Source organism: Agelaius phoeniceus, chromosome 4, assembly GCF_051311805.1.
Source record: "Agelaius phoeniceus isolate bAgePho1 chromosome 4, bAgePho1.hap1, whole genome shotgun sequence".
Lineage (NCBI taxonomy): Eukaryota > Metazoa > Chordata > Aves > Passeriformes > Icteridae > Agelaius > Agelaius phoeniceus.
The window spans coordinates 74747824-74770151 of NC_135268.1; the positions used below are offsets into that span (position 1 = coordinate 74747824).

Sequence of the window (22328 nt, forward strand, 5' to 3'; positions counted from 1 at the left end):
CTGAAGACAAAGAGACAGCTACACATAGACAGCCTTGGAATTCCTCTGTGTTAACGTATGGAAAAGCTCCTAGAACCAGAAACTGCCAGAAAGCCCAGAAATAAGATTTTAGCAATTAAACATCCTTTCCAAAGGCAAGCTGAGAAACCCAGAGCCTACCTCTGCCAGGTCAGGCAGAACTACACTGGCCTTTCTGATCTCAAAGGCTGTGTGTGATCCATCTCCACCAAGTGCCACAGCAGATCAGGATTATTCCCTTTATTTCCCCCATCCCTCAATTTCATGCCCTTGCTGCAACTATTATCCTTCTGAGGACAGGAATGACTTTCAGCCTATTTGTATCATCCTTGAAAAACCCTAAGCTGCTCTGTCCCCCTCTAACACATCGTGATCAGACAAAAAGAAACTGGTTCAAGTTGTGCCTCAGGAGGTTTAGACTGGATATTAGGGAAAGTTTCTTCATGGAAAGAGTTGTGAAGCATTGCACAGGCTGCCGAGGGAAATGGGCATCACCATGCAAGGAAATGCTCAATAACCTTATGGATGTGGTACTTGAAGACAGTTTAATGGTGAACGCAGTGGTGGTGCTGTGTCCATGAACGCACGTGGTAATCTAAAGGCCTTTTCCAGCCTTACCAATTCTATGATTTGACACAGCCTGGTCGTTTCTGCTTGATGAGGCTTTTGTGCATCACACCTCATGCCTGGCCTCCCTCCAAATCCTCCTGTTGCACAGGAGCCCCAGTCTCAGCTCGCTGGAGCTGTCCTTGCCATGCTTACACTAACCCAGCTCACTGAAGGGGCGTAGGCTGGGAGATGTCACAAAAGCTGGTCCATCAGCAAATCTCATGGACCAAAAGCAGGTCAGCAACATGTGAAGTAAAGGGGAAAGTGAGTCATCAAGAGTGACAACCAGAACAGGATAAAAGATGTAAAAACCATCAGTTCCTCGGCCTTTAGTTCTTTGCTGAACTCCAGCTGCATGAAACAGCCCAAAATCAAGCCACATGTCAAAATTAACATGAATTCACCCTGTAGAAGTGCTGGGGCTGGCAGATGCTTCATTTTAAATCATTCCTCACCCTGCAGCTTCCCCAAACCCTGCACCCTGTGGCACAGGATTTACTACTCATTTCTCTGCTCCTTTACTGCTGGCTGCCACTTCATTGCAATATAAAAGGAATTTAACAAGGGTATCGCTCACATGCAAAATACAAATAAACTGAAAATATATTAATTTATCTGTGGTACCCCCTACCCACTCCCAAATCAGCTCATCACTTTAGCTCTGCACTTCATGAACAGATGGGATCTTCTGGCAGCCTTTAAACCACTCAAAAGCACTTTCTCCCATAACAAAGCAAACTAATTACTAGAATAAGATGCTATTTCCCATCTATTTATCTGCTATTTTTAAGGAATCAGCTCGCTGTCTGATTCGGGATTTGTAGTGAAGCCCTCAAACAGCCGATTTAAATGCACATTGGTACAATGGTACAGAACACACTAAATGAACTTCATAAGGATTTTTGCCCACCAAATGCTTCTCCCTTTCCCTTTAGGAAACTAAAGATCATGGGTGCAAAGATAATCAACACTTAGCACTGGCTTCACGTGCTGGATCCCTGAACACAGCACAGAAAAGACTGCTCCAGCTCTCCTTTAAAAGATTCCAAAATAATTTTTTTTCCAATTTGAGGATCATTCTTTCCCAATGCAACCATTTTCTTGTTGACCCTGTAAGTGCTTTGCTCAACCTCAGCACTTGCTTGCTAGGCTGTGCATGTTTTTTCCAAGGTAACTTCTTGCCTTTAGCAACTTCAAGATAGATGGAAATCAATGTCAAAATTATAAACTTCCCAAATTCTTTCGGGAAAGCTTCTAAGCATGGCTGCAGAGGATTACAAGACTTAGATTAATCCGATAACAAGCCCTAAAAAATCCTGAGCTACAGCAATACCAGTTCAGACACTTGGATGAGTCCCAGGCACCCAAGGAAGTTAAACACACTTAGAAAAATAATTGCAATATTCAGCACGTCTGAACGCACAAAGAGCTGCAGAGAGAAGCCAACAGATTTTGTAATAACTAAGCAAATTTAGTGGTAGATTTGTGATTCAGTGGGTATTTGTTGAGTGGCAAATAAACCAAAGCAGCTAGTAACGTGTTGCCTAGCTGCAGCCTCTAATAGGAATTGCTTCCCTGCAGGTAAATCACTTTCTATTACTCCTAAGTACCCCAGGAAAACTACTAATTGAAAACACAGTTCTAATACTGTCCAGCTGGAAAACATTAGCTTAGGATGGAACTAGCTTGACACTGGCTGCCAACTGGCAATGGACAATGGAATAGGAAATTAATCTTTTGCAGACAAGACATACCATTTTCCACTTCTCCTTTGTTACCTTCAAATCAACTCGTCATTAACCAACAGCTTTGATTCCCATGGGGAAAGAAAAGCATCACTGAATTCATGATAATGCAAGTCTGGCTTTCTTGCAATTAAAATGAAGACTCCAATTTTGACATAGTGGATGGCAGAGGAACTGGAGGGCAGATACAACATCCAGCACCACAGTAACATTTCCCTCTTTCCTTGGCTAAGAGTTAAAGAACAGGCAGACCACAAAGAGAAGCACGATTGTCCAATTCTGTACTGCCCCAGCCCATCCTCCTGCAGCTCCCTCCTGCCAAGAGCTTTTTCCCATGCAGGTGCAAAAGGGACGAGGAGAAAAACCCAAGCTGCTGGCTAGTGTTAAACCATAACACCCCGTACATATTCAGATTGGTTTTTCATTTCTATTTAAATCCATTTCCATGCAGCGACCAACAGGTCAGACTATCTCAGAAGCATCATTCCCCAAGTTGCTTTCAACCCACAACCTTCCTGAGCCTCCTCTCCTTTTGTGAAACACTCTGGCCTTTTGTGACTACTTTTATTCCCTAGCCAAGTTCTCCGAGATGAGAAAAAACTATATAAACCCCATCAAACCTAGTAACACTCCTTGTCATGTAGAGGCACCCTTGTTCTGCAGCCACACCTGCCAGCAGGTGATGGCAGAGAGCTGGAAAGGGATGATCTTTAAGCTCCCCTCCAACCCAAAACATTGACTGATTTTATGGAGTTACCACTGGCACAACATTTCAAGTGCACCTGAAAAATCCATTCATCTCCTCGGCTTCAGATTACTGTACAGGGTTTGTGCCATTGCATGATCAGACCACCTCATCTGTGCCCAAAATTGATTAAGAAACATGTATCTGAGTTATCAGCACAGAGGTAATTACCAGTTCCTAATGATTTCAGGGTCTAAAATAGGATATTTCTCCACAGTCTGTCTTACTGTGCTTCAAACCAGCTTCTCCATCCATTCCAGAGGAACCCAAGGAGGCCAGACAAGATGAGGGCAGCAGAACAAGAGAGGAATAACACACTTATAAGAACTCAAGAGATCCAGGAGCTTATCCTCTCTGTAGTTTGAGTGCAGACAACTTGTCAGAGATCAAAAAGTTTAGAACAGCTTTGTTCTGGCCTGATTCCACAGGAGAGGTGTTTTTAGCTACTTCCAGACAACAGAAGAAGATGAAGGGCTCCAGACAGACAGACTGCAACCCAAAACCATCAGCAGCCAGGCTACATCCTCCCAGATCTGCCTCCAGCCCCAGGAACATCCACATCCCACGGCCTTTTGATGAGCAATGAAATAAAGGTTCAGTCTGATTTGGTGAGTGAAAATCCCATTTTCCAAGGGTGGATTCCCAGGTCTTGGTGCGCTGTTAGAGGTAATGACTCCCAGTACCAGCCTTATGAAAGAAGCAGGGAAATTATAGAAAAATCAGAAAATCTGAGGATCTGGAGTCAAAAGAAAGTCAATGGGGAGGAGAACCAGTCAGAGCATCCAAGGAGAGGTCCAGATACTCAATCACCTGAATTACTGAGGACCTTTGCAAATTTTACTTTACTTCCACTATGCTCCAAAATAGGTACAAGACAGGATGAGAGGAAACAGCCTAATGCTGCACCAGGAGAGGTTTAGACTGGAAATTAGGGAAAATGCCTTCCCAGAAAGGACTGCCCAGCCCTCCAGTCCCCATCCCTGCAGGGAGCTGAACACCCTGTGGTTGTGGTACTGGTGTGGGCATGGGGCAGTGCTGGCCCTGGCAGGGATGGGGGAGTGGTTGGACTTGATGGTCTTAGAGGGATTTTCCAACCTTAACTATTCTGTGATTCAATATATTGAAAAGCTGCTTCTGCACAGTGTCCACCCAGAAGGTGGTGCAGGACACCAATCACATGGAAAAGTATTTAAACTTGCCATGCCAGACCACATTTACACATATATAAGGAAGAGCTAAAGCTATACAGGCAACCTTAATGCCTGTACTTAGGTCAAGATTTAAAAATTATTACTCACCAAATAGAAGTTTTGGGGTCAGACTACTTTCATGTGCTTTACAATGAATAAAATACACGTTAGGTTTTTGGGTTTTTTTTTAAAGAATTAGCTCTCATATTATAGTAAGAAAGTGTGAGAAACTTAGTACCTGGACTAATCATAGAATCTCAGAGTGGTTTGGGTGGGAAGGGACCTCAAAGCCCACCCAGTGCCACCCCTGCCATGGCAGGGACACCTCCCACTGCCCCAGGCTGCTCCAAGCCCCAGTGTCCAACCTGGCCTTGGGCACTGCCAGGGATCCAGGGGCAGCCACAGCTGCTCTGGGCACCTGTGCCAGGGCCTGCCCACCCTCATAGAGAAGAATTTCTTCCCAACATCTAATCCACGTCTGCCCTTCTTAACCTTAAAGCCTAATGAGAAAAACTTCCAAAAAAACTTCAGTCTAAATAAAACAAAACAATCCAGCTGCCTTAGGTGAGAAAGAAAAATAATCAGTTTTTTCAGGTTCTTAATTTTTTCTTTTTGTATAAAAGTCTGTGCTGGTCAAAGCATCACATCAAAAAGACCTTTAAATTATTTTATCACCTCTTAAATATTCTTTTACTAAAAATTCAACATGTTGTGTGTAAGCATGTGCCAGCCTGGTGTATGACCATGATTTCTTCATGCTCCTCTTTGCTAATCACAAGATATATTGGAATATATATTTGTAATCAGAAATATGTTAACATTATCCAGTACACAGACATGATTATATTCACACTTGTCTTGAGATATCACAGGGAAGGGTTTCTATTTGCAGCACCTACAGCTATTTCCAGCCCAGTGCTCTCTGGTGTAAAGCTGAAATTCTTCTCTATTTCAAAGCATAAAAACTAACAAGGCAAACCCAACACTTCAAATCCAGCAACAGTATAACATTAATCTGAACCAGCCCAAGAGTTGTAAGTGAATAACTGAAGGGATAAAAGCAAATTAAAATGGTACCTGTTGGACCTCCTAGACTTAGAAGTTTCTTGCAGGTATATACAAAAATGAGAGGATCTGGGATTGCTGCGTACAGCATCCCTGGTTAATCATGGTGAGGACCATCCCAGAGCCCCAGCTCTCACCTTTATGCTTCCCCCGATGAGATCTGGTGGCTCCTCATCTGTTTCTAAGGCAACGTTGATGGAGGCGAAGGGGCGACTTGCCATCTGTTGCATCTCGCGCAGGAGTTGCTAATTTATTAAACAGAAAAATATTATCATCATATTGTTCTGACACAAAGATGAAAGACAAATGTATCTAAAGGGTTTTGCCCAATACAAAGGAACACCAATGAATATGGAAAAATAACCTCCGGGGGCTTTAATGGCCTTAAGAATACAGATAATGGTAAATATTCACATTACCACAATTTAACAAGGTATTGGAAGTAAAGCTGAATGCACAATGTGAGCCTGACACATCTGGGAGGGAAAATGATCTCACTGAGTCTCCATAAAGCAGTTATACTTTTTAAGCTGTTGTTTGTCATCACCTGTCTGATTCCCATTCCATAGGATTTGTGGGAATCATTTTAAAATTAAACTAGCAGCAGTATGTAACTACTGTAAGAATGAAGTTGCTATTTTTTATAACAGCACCAGCAAAACACTGTCAGGTTTCCATTGAATAATCCCCTTTTTTTATTGTTTCCTTGCTGAATACAGAAAATGGCAAACATGACCTTATTGCAAAATGTTTTATTAAAATAAAAAGCCTTTTCCTGGGCAAATCCCCACAACCCCTCATGACACAAGACATCTCTTTATTCTGCTCTTAAGCACTTCTAAGCATTTCAATGCAGCTTCCCCCTTTTTAACACACAAAAACCAGATACTTTCTACACAGCTGGGCTGGAAGCAGCATTTCAGTTTTAGCTGAGCTGTGGACACAATTCTTTTTTGCTCCAGTGACTAATGTCTGATAGTGACAACACAGCCTGACAGGGAAGGCAGAAGCCAGAATTCCAAGAGACAAAGGGTCCAATGGGACTCAGTGTCTCTATTTAGTAAGGGAAGAGGCAAACACTTTGTGCAGCATGAGAAAACCCAGTGCTCTTAACCTTAAATGCAGGAACTGCCCAATGCTTTGACATAGATTTACACATTTACCATCACTACCTATTACAGCAACACCAGTTATCCTCTATTTTTAAGCTGGACTGAGGCACCACCAAATGCTCTCCAGAACTCTCATCATTGCCACCTGCATTTTCTGATTAATTCTGGGCAATCTGACACTCCAAGCCCAAAGTGATCATTTACAGCACTCAAAAACCCCATAGAAAACCCCACAAAATGCATCGTGCCCCAGTGTCCCCATGCAGCACAGAAGAGGGTGAAAGGAAGGTGCTGTTATCCAGCAACATTGTTGGAACTGATTCCCAGAATCACCCAGTCCCAGAATGGTTTGCATTGAAGGGACCTTAGGGACCATCCAGTGTCACCCCCTCCCTGGGCTCAGGCCCTGCCCGTGGCTCCGGGGCCATCGCTGGGCCTGGAGCAGAGCCTGGAGCAGAGTCTGGGCCTGCTCTGACCTCTGCACACAGGGACAGACTGGGGGACACACGGACAGACAGACAGGAACACACTGGGACACACAGGGACAGACATGGACACACAGGGACACTCAAGGACACGCAGGGGCAGCCAGGGCTGAGGCCCCTCTCAGCTGGGGCTCCTCTCCAGGCTGAGCAGCCCCAGCTCCCTCAGCCTTTCCCGGGCACAGGGATGATCCAGGCCCTTGCTCAGCCCCACAGCCTCTGCTGGCCCTGCTCCAGGACACCCAGGTCCTCCCTCCATGCTGAGGATCCAGAGCTGGACACAGCACTCCAGAGGTGCCTCCAGGGCCAGGCACAGGGGCAGGATCACTCCAGAGGTGCCTCCAGGGATAGGGGCAGGATCACTCCAGAGATGCCTCCAGGGCCAGGCACAGGGGCAGGATCACTCCAGAGGTGCCTCCAGGGATAGGGGCAGGATCCCCCCAACCCTGCTGTCACTGCTCTTGCTGCTGCCCCCAGGTCCCAGTGGCTCCTTGGCCCCCAGAGCACTGCTGGCTGTCCACCAGGACCTGCTGGCTGCTCCTCCCCATGTGCAGGACCCTGCATTTGTCCCTGTGGAATTTCAGCAGGTTCCTCTCTGCCCATCCCTCCCAGCTGTCAGGTCCATCTGAAGGGCAGCCACAGAGGGGCTCCTGCCACCTCTGTGTCACTGGGAACTGCCCAGGAGCCAGCCAGCCCCCACCAAACCACTGATGGACCAAACAGCACTGGGCCCAGTACAGAGCCTTGGGGGACACCACTGGAGACAGGCCTCCAACCAGACCCTATGCCACTCATTGTCACCCTCTGGAACCTTCTATGGTCTTTGCTTTGCCAAATCACCTATAATTTCAAGACTCTTTCACTGCTGAGGGCTGTTTCTGTAACTTGGGGGTGCAGGCAAGGCACGATGAGGTCAATGTAGATAAGCCTGAGGGGGTGTATGAGCTTCTATGGCACTCAGTCTAGCTAAAAGAAACTGTCAAATTTTACTGCCATAAAAGGCATGTGGTAAAGTTTTCCTTAATTTTTGAAAGAAAAAAAGAAAGCGGGGAAAAGGCATTTTGAGCAGATTGTAGATACTGTCACAATGCAAAAACCCAACAAATCCACACAAATGGAGTGTTCGTAAGCAAACTTGTGTGTAACTCACACTTGGGAAAAAGGACACGAGGAGTGCTCGGGTATTTAAAGCACACCAGCAGATTGCAGACGAAAGCAAGTGTGAAACAGATTGCTGGGTTGTTGTTCCTGTAATTGTCCCCTTCAGCTATCACAGAGTGCTTTGTTTAATGGCTATAAAATCAATGAACAAGCTGTCCTGATGAAGATGTCCAAGAGACTGACGAACTAAAAGCTATTAGTTCTTCAAAGGAAGTTATTTTACTAAAGAAAATGTGCAATTTGGCAACATGACTCCTACTAAAGTCAAAAGTAGCTCTGAGAATATAGAACCACAGGACGGTTTGGAATGGAAGGGATCCCAAAGATTATCCAGTTCTGCCCCCTGCCACAGACAGAGACACCTTCCCCTGTCCCAGGCTGCTCCCAGCCCTGTCCAGGCTGGCCCTGAATGACTTCAGGGATGGGAATGACACAGCCCCTCCGGGCACCTGTGCCAGGGCACTGCCCACCCTCCCAGGGAACAATTCCTCATTCCCAAGATCCCAGCCAGCCCTGCCCTCTGGCTCTGGGAGCCATTCCCTGGCTCCTGTCCCTGCAGGCCTTGTCCCCAGCCCCTCTGCAGCTCTCCTGGAGCCCCTGCAGGCCCTGCCAGGGGCTCTGAGCTCTGCCTGGAGCCTTCCCTTCTCCAGGGCAACATTCCCAGCTCTGCCAGCCTGGCTCCAGAGCAGAGGGGCTCCAGCCCTGCAGCAGCTCCGGGGCCTCCTCTGGGCTCTCTCCAGCAGCTCCACGTCCTCCTGCTGTTGGCCCCAGGGCTGGGGCAGCTCTGCAGGTGGGCTCTCACCTCAGGGAGGGGCACAGGGACACAATTCCCACCTTGCCTTTGGCAGCAGCCCGGGCTGGGGCAGCTCTGCAGGTGGGCTCTCACCTGAGCATAAAAATGCCCAAAGCAGATGAAATCAGAGGTTCAGGATGCAACCAAAGCAGCAAATGCCTAAGGGAACATCCTTTTCCTAGCACCAGCTCCTGGTGTAGCACAAGTCATGTTACAAAGTTCCCCCTAAAAATTAAGAACCTAATTTAAGAAATAACTGTTCTATAACTTTAATGTCACAGTTTACCCCAAGGCTTGCACCATGCCTGTTTAACCCAGAAACGTATCAATCCTTCAGTATTTGTTTGGTGTGTCAAAATTTTAATTGAAAGATTTTATGATGCTGTAAGGGAGAAAATGTGATATTTCTCCAGTCAAGAGGCTGAGCATGGCTTTACAAGTCGGCAGCTGTTAACATCTAGATACTCCAGAACCTGCCTTTCTCTCATTCCTAAAGATGGGCTTTCTGAGATTTCAGATAATGAACCTCAATGCTCTTTCAAGCAAGCCCTGGTTTTCCCGATGACACGATTAATAGGACAACCTGGGAATATTTGAAATCACTTAGGCACAAAGAGGATTTTAAAGGCAAAGTCTTTGACAGCCTTACAAAGAAATCACATCAAAAAGCCTCTCTTGGAATACACCTCTGGCCTTTAATATTCATATAACTGCAAACTGTGAGAATGTGCACACCTTTCATTTGCATTGAGTGTGATTTTTTTCCACATCACAGAATTATGGAATGGTTTTGGTTGGAAGACACCTTAGAGACCATCTTGTTCCACCCCCTGCTATGTCCCATCTTTCTCCTGGGGTGACTTTATGATGCTCGCATCCCCATTGGTCTGTTTAGCCCAGAAATGAGTTTTGCACCTTTCAGGCTGGTTCTGAGAGCAAAGGGGGAGACAAGAAGTGCACAGTTTGTTTTCAGACACTGCACTCACTCCTCACATTCCTGCTCCTGGACTGGGCTGTTTGCGGACAGACAGACAGCAGGACAGAGCTCTCCTTTGCTTTAGCTCGTTTTTAGCTCACTGATGCACAGAAGTTCCCTGGACTGTGGTTTTTCTTTGGAGCTGTTCAGACCTGCTCTGGCCTGAACACCAGTAGAGCACCCACAGCTCTCACCTGTGATCAGGGACTGATCAGAGACTGAGCTGACCTACAGCCCATGAGGGACTCTGTGAGTGTGTCACCTCTGCAGAACAGTGAGAGGTGTTATTGTTCAATACTGTTCATTTTTGTGTGCTGGTGAATGCTTTGCCTGTTAAACAAACAGTTTTTTCCACTTTTCTCCAAGGAAATCTTTTCCTGAACTGGTCTGGGGAAGGGCCGCTTGAATTTGCTTTCCAGAGGAACCCCTTTGGAGGTTTTCTCCCAAATCTGCCCTAAACCAGGACAACCTTCCACTAGACCAGGCTGCTCCAAGCCCAGTCCAACCCCAGCCTGGAACCCTTCAAATAAAGTGATTCCTACCAGGAATATTTTTAATTCACACACATTGAGTAATGGACAGTGTAAAATGAAGAGTGTGTTACTGATGGGAGAAAAACCTCCCAAGGAAGTGAGGAAAGCCTTGCCAGGCAGTAGTGCAGGCTCTCTCAGAGAAGACAAACAGCTATTCAGGTTACCAGGTTAATTGACTAATATAACCTATGCTGTGTTTCCTGACAGGAAAAGCCTGGACATTTTATTCTCAGCATAAAGCAGCCACGAGGCTCCATATAACCATCCTGCTTACATCCATCTCGGCAACTGCCCCTGCAGGGACTGCTGCCTGAGCACAGGGCCCGGCAGCTCTGGGGATGGGGCTCTGCTATTTCCAGCCATGAAATAACAGTGATTTTTCCAGAAGAAAGTCAAATATCCTGGATTTTATTTGCTCCTTATGAAGAATGGCCTTAAAAACAAGCTTATCAAAACTGATCTAGAACTCGTAAGGAACTCCAGTATCTACATGAGCAATTTGTCTCAATTGTTTTGTTGTTTTGTTTGTTTTGTTTTTTTTTTTTAAGAAGGAAAACAGTAAGAACTCAAGGAGGACAATAGTGAAGTACTGGCACAGGGTGCCCAGAGCAGCTGCTCTGGGCACCTGTGTCAGGGCCTCACCCCCTGCCAAGGAACGATTCCCAATTCCCAAGATCCCAGCCAGCCCTGCCCTCTGGCTCTGGGAGCCATTCCCTGGCTCCTGTCCCTGCAGGCCTTGTCCCCAGCCCCTCTGCAGCTCTCCTGGAGCCCCTGCAGGCCCTGCCAGGGGCTCTGAGCTCTGCCTGGAGCCTTCCCTTCTCCAGGGCAACATTCCCAGCTCTGCCAGCCTGGCTCCATAGGAGAATCACTGTGCATTACTTGGAAGTAACATGTAGGAACATTTGCTTTATGTCTTCCTAACTTGGTGACCTTGGGGGAAAGGGAGTTGCCTTCCAAAATAAAAACTGGCATCAGCAAAAAATAAACATACAAGCCATAAATATTCCATGAAGATGAGCCACAAATGTCTCAGAACTAAGTGATTTAAAGTATTTAACTGCAATTACACTAACTACCAAATAAGTCACCAAACCAACAATTTTCTCTGACGCTTTCATCATCACTGAAAATTTAGTTTTTAAGCCCCTAGAGCAGTGCACATATTAATGTTAGCTAATTAGTTTTGTAACGGACTTTGCAGGCTATGTTGAAAGAGAGAGGAGGAGAGAATTAATGTTCAAATCCTTCTCAACAGGCATTTCCACACTTCAAAACTATAACAAACCACAAAGCAAAGCTGCTGGGAAGTTGCCTCATACTGAAATGACAGAAGATATTTAATTCAGGGCTGATTAAGATAAGCAAGTTATTCATCATCATCATGCCCAGTAGGAGGGCATAGAAATCCTGACCTTTAATAAGAAGAATGAGATCATTTTTAAAAGACCAGAAGGATCTAGTCCATGCAGACTAAAATATACACCAATACCTGATAATTACACAACAGCACAATGAAGCTTTGACTGAGTGGAGCTCTTCTGAAATAATTACACAATCTCTCCCCGATTTTTCCAAATAACTAAATTAGATACCTGTGATGGTAGCTGATATCTACCACCAGAAAGAGAGCTTGCAGTCTGAAACAAGAACAGCTCCAATACACCAGTAGTGGGTTTTTTTTAAAATAAGGTTGAACTCTCCTAGAGCTGGGCTTGATGAAATCATAAAATCATGGAGTGGCATGGGTTGGACGGGAAGCCCATGCAATTCCACCCCGTGCCAAACAGAAGGTTTGACCCAGTGAGCTGGTATCCCAAGCATGATATTCCAGTTTCATCTAATTTGATACTCCAGCTTCATCTCTGCTCAAGCTCCACCAGCCCTTCTGTGGGATATAAAACCAACGGAATTCTCTAGCACCAGCTCCCCTGAGGACTCTGTCCCAATAGCTCCTTGGCCTGTGGCTGCCAGCCCATGTGATGCTGTCCTGCACAGAGAGGGGGGGATCCAGCTGCTCAGCTGGAACTGGCCATCTGCAAGTTCCCCAAGAGGAGCTGCCCTGGGCACAGAAGTGACAGGAGCATGTTCAAACAAAACCAGACCATCAATTGCCCCCCCAAGCAGGAATCTCTTGTCAGCACTAATATTTTGGGATGTTTTTCCTCTTCAGGGCATCTCTTATTTCTGCTGCAATTTCCTTCAGCTGGTGACCAAAGCCACATGGATCACTGCAGAGCACACAGTGCCTGTATTTCGGAAAAAGCCTCCTGGCACCATGAGCTGGTTCCCATTGATGGATTTTAAATTTAGGGAGAGTGGAAAGTTACGATTATTTGATCTGACCTCCTGCCTAGCACGAGTCACTGAATTGCACCATGTGATTGACCTAGAAAAGGTCCTTCCAAAAGCACTCATTCTGAGAGCCATGTTTCTAAAAATAGAAATTATTGGCATTGCCACTCTCACCATTAAAAATGGGAGAAAAACAGAACAGTTTTTGACTTTTTTACCCCCAGTTGCAGACATTGGGTGTAACAGACTGGTTTGGTTTGAAAAGGATCTAAAGCTCATCTAGCTCCAATCCCCTGCCATGGGCAGGGACATACTGTTTAAACTTTTGGCTCATCCTTTAGAAGATCCTCATCCCAACATGAATCTTCTATGATTCTATATAAACCTTCTATCAAACTTTAAAAATTCTCTACAAATCCATTTTCCATATGATTCCTTTCCACAGCCATTGATTTGTATCACCAAACCTCAGTATGTTTTTCCTTGGACAAAATGAGGAATTTGTGATGCTTTGAACTCTTGCTTATCTTCCAGGTAACAAATTAACCCTGCAGTGTTGTTCTCCACCATCTGCAACACCCAAAACATTGCTGAGAGTAGTGTGGACAAGTACACCAATAACAGGTTACACCTAATAGTAACACTGAGCTCTTATTTTACTACTCATAAATGCAGGAAATGAAATTTGCATTCAGCTTTTAAAACACCACAGCCACCATCACTTCAGTCTATTGTCCTGGGAACAGCTATTCTGGGAAGTAAACCCAGCTTCAGTGCATAAAAAAAGACACCCAGGTTCATGTTTCCCACTGTAATGAGAGAAATTATCGTGCTTACCACGTGACTCAACCTCCTCAGTCACCTGCTGGCTGTGATTTCTCACTCCTCCAATTCTTGTTTTCCCTACAAACCACCCCAAACCCAAGCTTAATATTTTCTTTTTGCTGACAGACAGCAATCAGTGCTGTCAGTGCTATGGAACAAGATCGAAGTGGCAAATGACTGCTGGGAGCTTGGAGAATGCACCAGTAAACCCTCCAAAGCACCTGGGACTGCCCAAATCTAGAGAAATTTGTTGCCAGACCTTTTAATATTTCTGCATAAGTTTGATACCAAATCCTTTGGAGCACATCCTGGTCCAAAACACCACTGAAGACTCTAAACAGCGACGAAGATCCCAAATTACAGTTAATTGAAAATATTACTAATCTAAAGCTTTTTCCTTGACCAAGGATGCCCTTAGTCACATTCTAAGAGAGAAGACCTAAGAGATGAATGAAATACTAAGGGATGAGAGCAGGAAGGGGAAGAAAAGGAAGGCAGGGCAATAAATAACACACAGCACACATCCCTTGCAACATCTTTGCTGTAAAAAACACAGGGATCTGCTTGCCTACGTGGCATTCTGTGTGCATGGATGCTACAGCAGAGGATGCCAGTGGAAATTGAAGCACAACTAAGTTTTGAATACACTTGGGAGGGAAGAAGGTTTCAGCAATGAGACAGAGAAGGATAATTCCTGCAGTAAATCAATACACAAACCCCCTCCTGAATAACTGGGTGACTTGCAGAGTACAAATATTCAGTATTATGTAGCCTTGGCAAGAAAGGAGGCAAAATACAGATCATTTTGTTAAGGGAATGTTTTGAAATGGAGCTCTAGACACCCAAATTAAATTATCTCTGTAGGTGCTTGCTATTGATACTCCCCCCACATTCCACAGAGGCACAGGGAGTGATCCAGCTGACCCTCCCCACCCTGGGTCAGCCACACTCCCTTTGCTGGGAGGGAGCTATTCCTTGCTCCCAGTGAAGGAAACAAAGAAGACTGAGGGTGAAGAGGACTTGGATGCAAAAACAGAACAACAGGACAGAAAATTCCTGACAGCAGATGAGCATATTGAAATTCTAACATTGTGCTCATACTTTGTGCATTATTCTCTATTACCACTGTGATTCCTTTAACATGTCATTTTCTACAGACAAGACAGAGAGGTTTCCTATCCCTATTTCCTAATGTCATTCACCACATTCTAAGCCTCCTATAAAAGCTGCCTTTTTATTTCTATTTTCCCTTTTTTAAGATGTCTGAAGATACTCAAACACAGGGCTCAGTGACAGGGGAATAAACACACAGTTTACAGTTCCATCTCCTGAATGCCTGATATGACACAAATCACCCCCATTTTTACTGCAGGTCGAGTTTTACTCTTTGCAAGGCCTGAACTTCAGCTCAGTGTTCCAAACTCATTTTCCTACAAGCCCACATTGGCTGTGTCTGCCCACCCCACAGACCTGGAGGCTGAGAAGCACTGACACACCTGCAAGCAGCCGGGCAGAGAGGTTCAGCTGAAATACAGAAAAGGAAAGTCAGGAGAATCTTGTGTGTTCTACAAGATCCTGATGGAGACTTTGGATTTGTAGTATGCTGCCTTCTCCATAAGGAGCAAAGCAAACTTGGTTTCAACCAAATGATGCTGCTGTGTTCCATTCCCCAGCCACACCAAGCACAGCTGTCTGCCTTCTCCCAGCACATTTCCCAAACAACCCTGGCTGTGTAATTTTGACCACTAAACCTGTCAGCACCCTCCTTTCCTGCCCTGCACATTTCTCAGAATAAGCCTCAGCCATCAGCTTTTCACTCAGCACTGCCATGAGGATTTGGGCACTTGCAGTGCTCCTTCTGGAAGCAGAAGGGATGGACAGCTGGGAATTAATTTCTGCACATTGCATCCTATCTTACTGACCTCTGGGCTAACATCAAAGAACAAGCACAGAGTTGCTACACACGTGGGAAGTTACTACAGAGTCACTACAGACATGAGAAATGGTTGATTGTAACTTGACTACTGCTAACAAGACAGCCCAAACCAGAGCAAGATCTTCCTTCAGGGCTGCAGCATTTTGGAGAATCATGGAACACTTTGGGCTGGAAGGGAGCTTGAAGATCTTCTAATTTCAACCCCTGCCATGGGCAGGGACACCTTCCCCTATCCCAGGGTGCTCCAAGCCCCATCCAGCCTGGCCTGAGACACTGCCAGGGATGGGGCATTGATCATTATTTAAAACTACTAAAGAGACCTTTGCTTGGGTTTATCGAGAATCAGTAAAAAAACCTCCACCTTCAAGCTATAAAATCATCTTAGATAACAAATTATTGGCTGGACTTTTGCTTCTGGAGAAATTGTATTAATATATGTAATTATGGCACAACAAAGATTTTAAACTGTTTGCTCAAGATTTACAAGTATTTTTAACAGAAAAGGAATGGAACAGCAGAGATCCATTAATTACAAGATAGAGTCACTAGATAAAAAGAGAGAGCAAGATAAATAACAGCAAAAGACAGGAATGTGCCTGGGAAACACCACCCCGATGAACTGCCTGTCAAACAGCCACACATGCAGATTGAATTCAGACTGAAACATGCCAATATGTTGCCAGTACTCCAGGGCTGTTTTTTTTTTTCCTTAAAACATGTATCAGACTGTAACTTAATTTATAGAGACACTTCTCACTTAGGCCACCACTCAAATACTTTAACTCCAAAGCACAGTATTAACTTCTTGGTCTCTATTCCTTATACATTTCTAGATAACATTTAACCCCGGGAGCCACAGGGGATGTTATGCTGACTCCAGCTTTGTTTCTTGCCAAGAAAGCAAGCAGGAAAAAAACAGTTGCCCTAGTAAAAATTAATCTACCTTCAGAGAATACAAAAAACCTCAAAGACTTCCATTATTTCCAAGATTACGGGTTATCTGTTTGAAAAGCAATGATTATATTCTGCAGTGAGTTCACCAGTAAAAGCAGAAACATCTGAAGCAGAAAGAGAAAGAAGAGGAGAAGAGTTATCAGACATCATCCTGCTTTATTACCAGAGAGGAGCTCCTCATACGGAATAAATTAATATGATTCACACCACTGCACTGCAAAGTACAACCAGCTACAGATCTCTGAAGACATGCAGGAAACAGGGACTTGCAAAGAATTCCAACACCGTAAAAATTAATCCCCCAAATCCTCTTGATCAACTCCTACATGGGAACAAACCACTCTTGAACATAGCAGTGACACAGGTGGGTCTGCAGCTGCCAAGAGCTTCAGCCCAGCAGGACAGCTGGGAGGAAAACCTAGAGGAATGGGCAGATCCCACCTGAAAATCCCAAAGCAGGGGAGAAACATGCCCCATTCCTTAGGGAACCTGGCCTCAGGTGATGACGAAGAGATAACTGCATACAGAAAGTGCACAGGGACTCGCTCGAATGATGGCTGCCTTCTCTCATTTTGCATAGAAATAAACAGACTAACACAAGACAAAGCTCCTAAACATAACTCCAGGTGCAGCCCAGGCCAAGCTGTGACAGCTGCACGTTCCATGCTCCTAGCACACCAAACAAACCTGATGGGTGTGTGGGCAGCTGCTTGTGGCACCCAGAACTGCCCTACAAACACAACTGGTGCACGTGGGCATGGTGCTGAGAAATGGGGACTGAGGACACGTCCTCTGTGCCACAGCAATTGGCCACCTCACCTGAGTCACCCTGAGTGCTCTGGGTGCAACAGGAGAGCAGGCTCCACTGAGAGAGAAGCAAGAAAGGAAGGTAGTGAACAAAAATAAATCAGGGATAAACAAGGAGGAACCAGATTTTGGGGGTGTAAAGCACTAAGTTATTTACATGATGCAAACACAAAAGATGTGAAGCTTATTTGGACCATGGGTAGGTGAAGAGGAAAAAACTTTGGCTCTAAAATTCACATTTTTAAGGAGTAAGCTCCTGGGCGGCTTCCCCATCTTTTTCTTATGCCCCTAATGTTCCAGGGGGGAAAAAACCAACCATCCAAAATATCTGAATAAGATTTAATTTTAAAATGGAGATTTGACTTCCTTTTTTAATGTATTACACAAGAGCTAATGTTTCTATTTTTTATTTCCTATTTTGAAACAGATATAAAGAATCTCCTAGTTTATGTGGTTCGGTACTTATGCTGTCTAGAAACAGAAGTTCTGGGAATTCAGGATATTCACCTCTATTTTTTTGGTGCTTCACAGAAACTGCAGCATCAGGATACTAATATAACATAATTTGTCACTGAAACTGTAATCAAAAATACGCTAAAGGCCTAAATAGCAGCATTAACTGAATTAGCTTAGCCTTCAATTTAAGGTTAATGTGATGCATATGTGAATAAATATGCATCTAGAGAGAACAACTATTAAGAAGTCATTTAGGGAACAACACTTTATCCCTCTCACCTCTCTCCGTCGTGATGCCCAGCAACTTTGTTTGATCTTCCAAACCACAGCTGCCACCAGGAGCAATGACAGGAAACAACTGGAAAGGAAAAAAAATTAGAAAATAATATTTTATTGCTCTTGCTCATAACGCACTGGCAGCTGAAAAACTCTAGGAAATGCAAAGTTAAGTGAAAAGTTCGTACATTAGAAATACACCAAAGAAAGATAATCGAGCACGGTTCAGTGCTTCTGATACCCAGTGAGGAATGACACACTTATTTTCATTATTTATATTGTTCTTTCAAAATTCCTTATCTGACTTCCATAAATGACAGTAAGGCTGAAAGATTTAATCAGATTTAAAAAGCCACTATTGCCTATCTCTGGTGGTATTTTAAGTGAGAGGATAACCCCCAAGAAGAAAAGCCTTGAGAGAAGTAGAGAAAATTGATTATTATTTCCTTTCCAAATTACAAAAATAAGATACAGTGTAGAGCAGGCAGGCTGCTGCAGACCTACAGGCATTTCTGGATTTCCCCAAATCTGTATTGGTTTTCTTCATCAAAAGAGGAGGGGAAAAGGATGAATGAATATATCAATTTCTGGTGAAAATGCAGGGAAGCAGATATAATAAAAAAGAGTAGTAGGAATAATAATAATAATCATTATTATAATAATTACAATAATAACAGACTGTATTGACAGATATGATTTTATCACACTGAATACCTAATGAGCAACTTCAAGACACACAAGCTAAGATTAAAATCTGAGCCCCAGAGGAAGCCTCCTTCCTCAAGGACAGCACTGATGGGTTACAGAAAACATCTCCAAAGCCTCCCCAACTTCCAGCATGTATTGAAAGACAGGTTACAGGAAAGTCTCCATGGAAGGAAGATTTTTTAATCAGAGCAGGTGACTCATGTGCTCAGCTGCAGCATTCACAGTGACCACGGGCTCTGGATGCTCCCACAGGGCTTTCTCTCCAAGAGAGAACCTGCCCAGGGCTGCAGGGAGGCACCCAGGACTGCACCCTGCCAGGAGGGGCCAGGGCCAGGACTCTGCTCCAGGGAACTGAGACAGAGGAGAGCAACGGCCTCAGCGGAGCCTCAGCATGGACAGGGGGGAAACTCCTCCATGGGAAGGGGGGTCAGGCCTTGGAACTGCCCAGGGCAGGGCTGGAGTCCCCATCCCTGGGGGAATTTCACAGCCCTGTGGATGTGGCCCTTGGGGACATGGGGCAGTGGGGGCAGGGCTTGAACTTGCTGATCTCAGAGGGCTTTTCCAACCTAAATGATTCTGCGATGCTATGACTTGGAAATGCCTATAATTAAACACCAGGACAGACAGCAGGAACCATTCCCTGAGAAATGCAAAAGGTGAGGAGACAGTTCTTGTTGCCATATCACCATCTACACACTTTGTGATATGAAACCTCCATGGATGGGGCACAGACACCCAAAGGCAGCCAGTCAGTGATGGGATTGCATTTTTCAGGCTTAGATATGCACAGAAATACGCTTCACTATCATACAGCATATAATATTTAAAAATATGCGCTTGTTTGACTTGCATGGCCCTGGCACGGTGCCCAGAGCAGCTGTGGCTGCCCCTGGATCCCTGGCAGTGCCCAAGGCCAGGCTGGACATTGGGGCTGGGAGCACCTGGACAGTGGGAGGTGTCCCTGCCCACAGGACTGGATGGGCTTTAAGGTCCCTTCCAACACAAAGCATTCCATGATTTTATGATTTCAGATGCAGTTTATGTGCAACATGAGCTGCTGCCAGGGCTCATCAGTGTTTACCTCCTCAGTACACCTTTATTTGGAGAAACAAGATGGAAATCCAAAGGGCAGAGGAAAATGCCAGCAGTGCCAAAAATGCCATTCATCTCAAGCACCCCTGTTAAATTACCCATTTCAGAGAGTTTTTCAGGAGGAGTTTCTCAGGAGGTCAGGCATACAGATGAACTCGCACTGTGCCACCCTCAGCCACAAAGTCAGTGAGGTCTCCACCTTTACACAACAACACACTCCAGTCTCGTGTATCCATCAGACAGCTCCAGAAATACACACAGCAAATGAAGACACGCATCAAAGCATGCTGAACTGCTGTAAGGATGGCCCCTTTTTAGGAAAAAAGTGACCTCAGCAATGAAAACTGTTGGACCTCTTATTTTGGGTCAATTTCATAGAATCACAGAACCTATGTTGGAAAAGACCTCTAAGATCATCAAGTCCAACCATTATTAACTCAGCACTGCCAAGGCCACCACTAAACCATGTCCCCACATGCCACATTTTTGGTGGCACTGTAAATATGTGTCCCTATATATTATTTACTCCTTTGGAGAAGAAAGCTAGAGCGGAGAACTAAGAGGATCATCTTTACTACTAAATCCCCTTTCCAAAATGCAACACTGCATAAGTCTGCACGTTCCAGAGCCCTTCACTGGTTTCTCTTTCCTGCCCATGGCACCACAGCCAAGACTTTCTTCAGAAAATACAGAGAGGAATTAACAATTAAAGACTAATAAAAAACTTCTCCTAAAACACTCACCACAGTACCCTTGTATTTCAAAGGAACAGCACCATACATCTTTGTATTGTCACAAGGAGGCAGCAAATACCCACAAAAGCTATAAAATCACTAAGGAAATATATTTTCCCCCTTGAACTAACATCCCTTGGAAGCCCTCGGGGAGAAATAAAAGGCAGAGCCCACTGCAGTCCATCACCTGCTGGAAGAGCCCCAGGGGTTGAGCAAAGTCAATATCTATTGTTGCATTTACTCAGCCTAAACCATCCTGAAATAAGTTAAAAGACCTGATGTGAGCATCAGTAGCTTTGAGGAAGGGTTTTTCCAACTTTCTCTGGAAAGCAACTCTGTAGGTATGGAAGCAGCAGAAAGAAGCAGCTGCATGCAGAGAGAGAGGTGCTGGGAAATGATTTGGAGTGAGAGCTGAGGCTGGCACAGTCCTGGGTAGAGCTGTGCTCTGCCCTGCTCTCTCAACAGCTTCACACACATCTCTGCCATGAATGTCCACCTGCTTACAAATGACTTTCAAAATCAACATTTACTGCAGGATTTGCTTTGTCCTTTCCTTCTCTTTTTTTCTCCAAAAATAACAGCCTACCAAGAGCATCCTTCATCCCAGAAATCCCTCTTCACCCAAGTCTCCTCTCTGCAGCTTCCCCCATCTCAAATGGCTCCAGGCAGAGCTCAGAGCCCCTGGCAGGGCCTGCAGGGGCTCCAGGAGAGCTGCAGAGGGATTGGGGACAAGGCCTGCAGGGACAGGAGCCAGGGAATGGCTCCCACTGGGAAAGGGGAGATTGGGCTGGGATCTTGGCAAGGAATTCCTGCCTGGGAGGGTGGGCAGGGGCTGGGCTGGAATTCCCAGAGCAGCTGGGGCTGCCCCTGGATCCCTGGCAGTGCCCAAGGCCAGGTTGGACACTGGGGCTGGAGCACCTGGGACAGTGGGAGGTGTCCCTGCCATGGCACAGGGTGCAACAAGGGGATCTTTAAGTTTCCTTCCAACCCAAACTATTCTGTATTTCTGTCAACTGCTGGATTTCCATTTTCCCATAGCCTGTGACACATCCAGTTTGAGACCAGTTAAATTTTTCCAACAGAGAAGAAAGAAACCAGCAAACTCAGGTGTGGAACCAGAGTGGAAGGAAAAAGAACCATGAAGAGCCACCTAACACCCTGGGGAGTTTCATCCCAGGGAAATTTGAACATGACTCCATTTCAACCAGGTTCTACCAAGCAGAGCTTCCAATGGCTCACACAGTTATAAAAAATTCTGCTTACACAGCATAAATATTGCAATGCAGGGGGAGATACATTTAAATTTTATGGAGAATAGTCTATCTGGCAAATAGCTTTAATAATTCATTCTTAACTATTAATTAGATTATTTAAGTACAATAAACGAGCAATGTGGTTATAAATAATCTCTCCTCAGCTGGCCTCAACACACACACGGAACCTCAGCTGATCAGCCTTCAGGCTACACAGGGTATTCCCACAGTGACACAAAAACCTGAACTTAAACACACTGTCTGGTTTTATTCTGGACTTTAATCTCCTTTTCCACAGAGAGAATATTCTCTCCATGCCTGGTATCCTTAAAGCTTTTCAAACAAGTACACTTTCATTTTTAGATGTCTGGAAAACTCCATCAGCACTTTACTGTGATGCATTCTCAGGAGGAGAGAAGAAAATCCATCTGGTGTATTAGGGCCCAATTATTAAACCTTCGTGAAATGTTTATCCACATCAGAATTGCTTGTAAAAAATGGCAGCTTTAAACACCAAAATGTACAGCAGCCTCACTGCTAATGTGCTTTAACATATACAGGTCACT

At 45.0% G+C, this 22328-nt stretch overlaps 1 protein-coding gene across 1 annotated transcript in view; it reads right to left on the reverse strand.

Annotated features, from left to right (window-relative positions):
- ATRN (attractin) overlaps positions 1–22328 on the reverse strand; it is a 149133-nt gene that overhangs the window by 15182 nt on the left and 111623 nt on the right. Inside the window, exons 26-27 of the mRNA XM_054633262.2 lie at positions 17979–18057; positions 5510–5617 (exon numbers count right to left, since the gene is read on the reverse strand). Of these exons, the coding sequence (XP_054489237.2) occupies positions 5510–5617; positions 17979–18057 (187 nt within the window). The remainder of the gene's footprint in view (positions 1–5509; positions 5618–17978; positions 18058–22328) is intronic.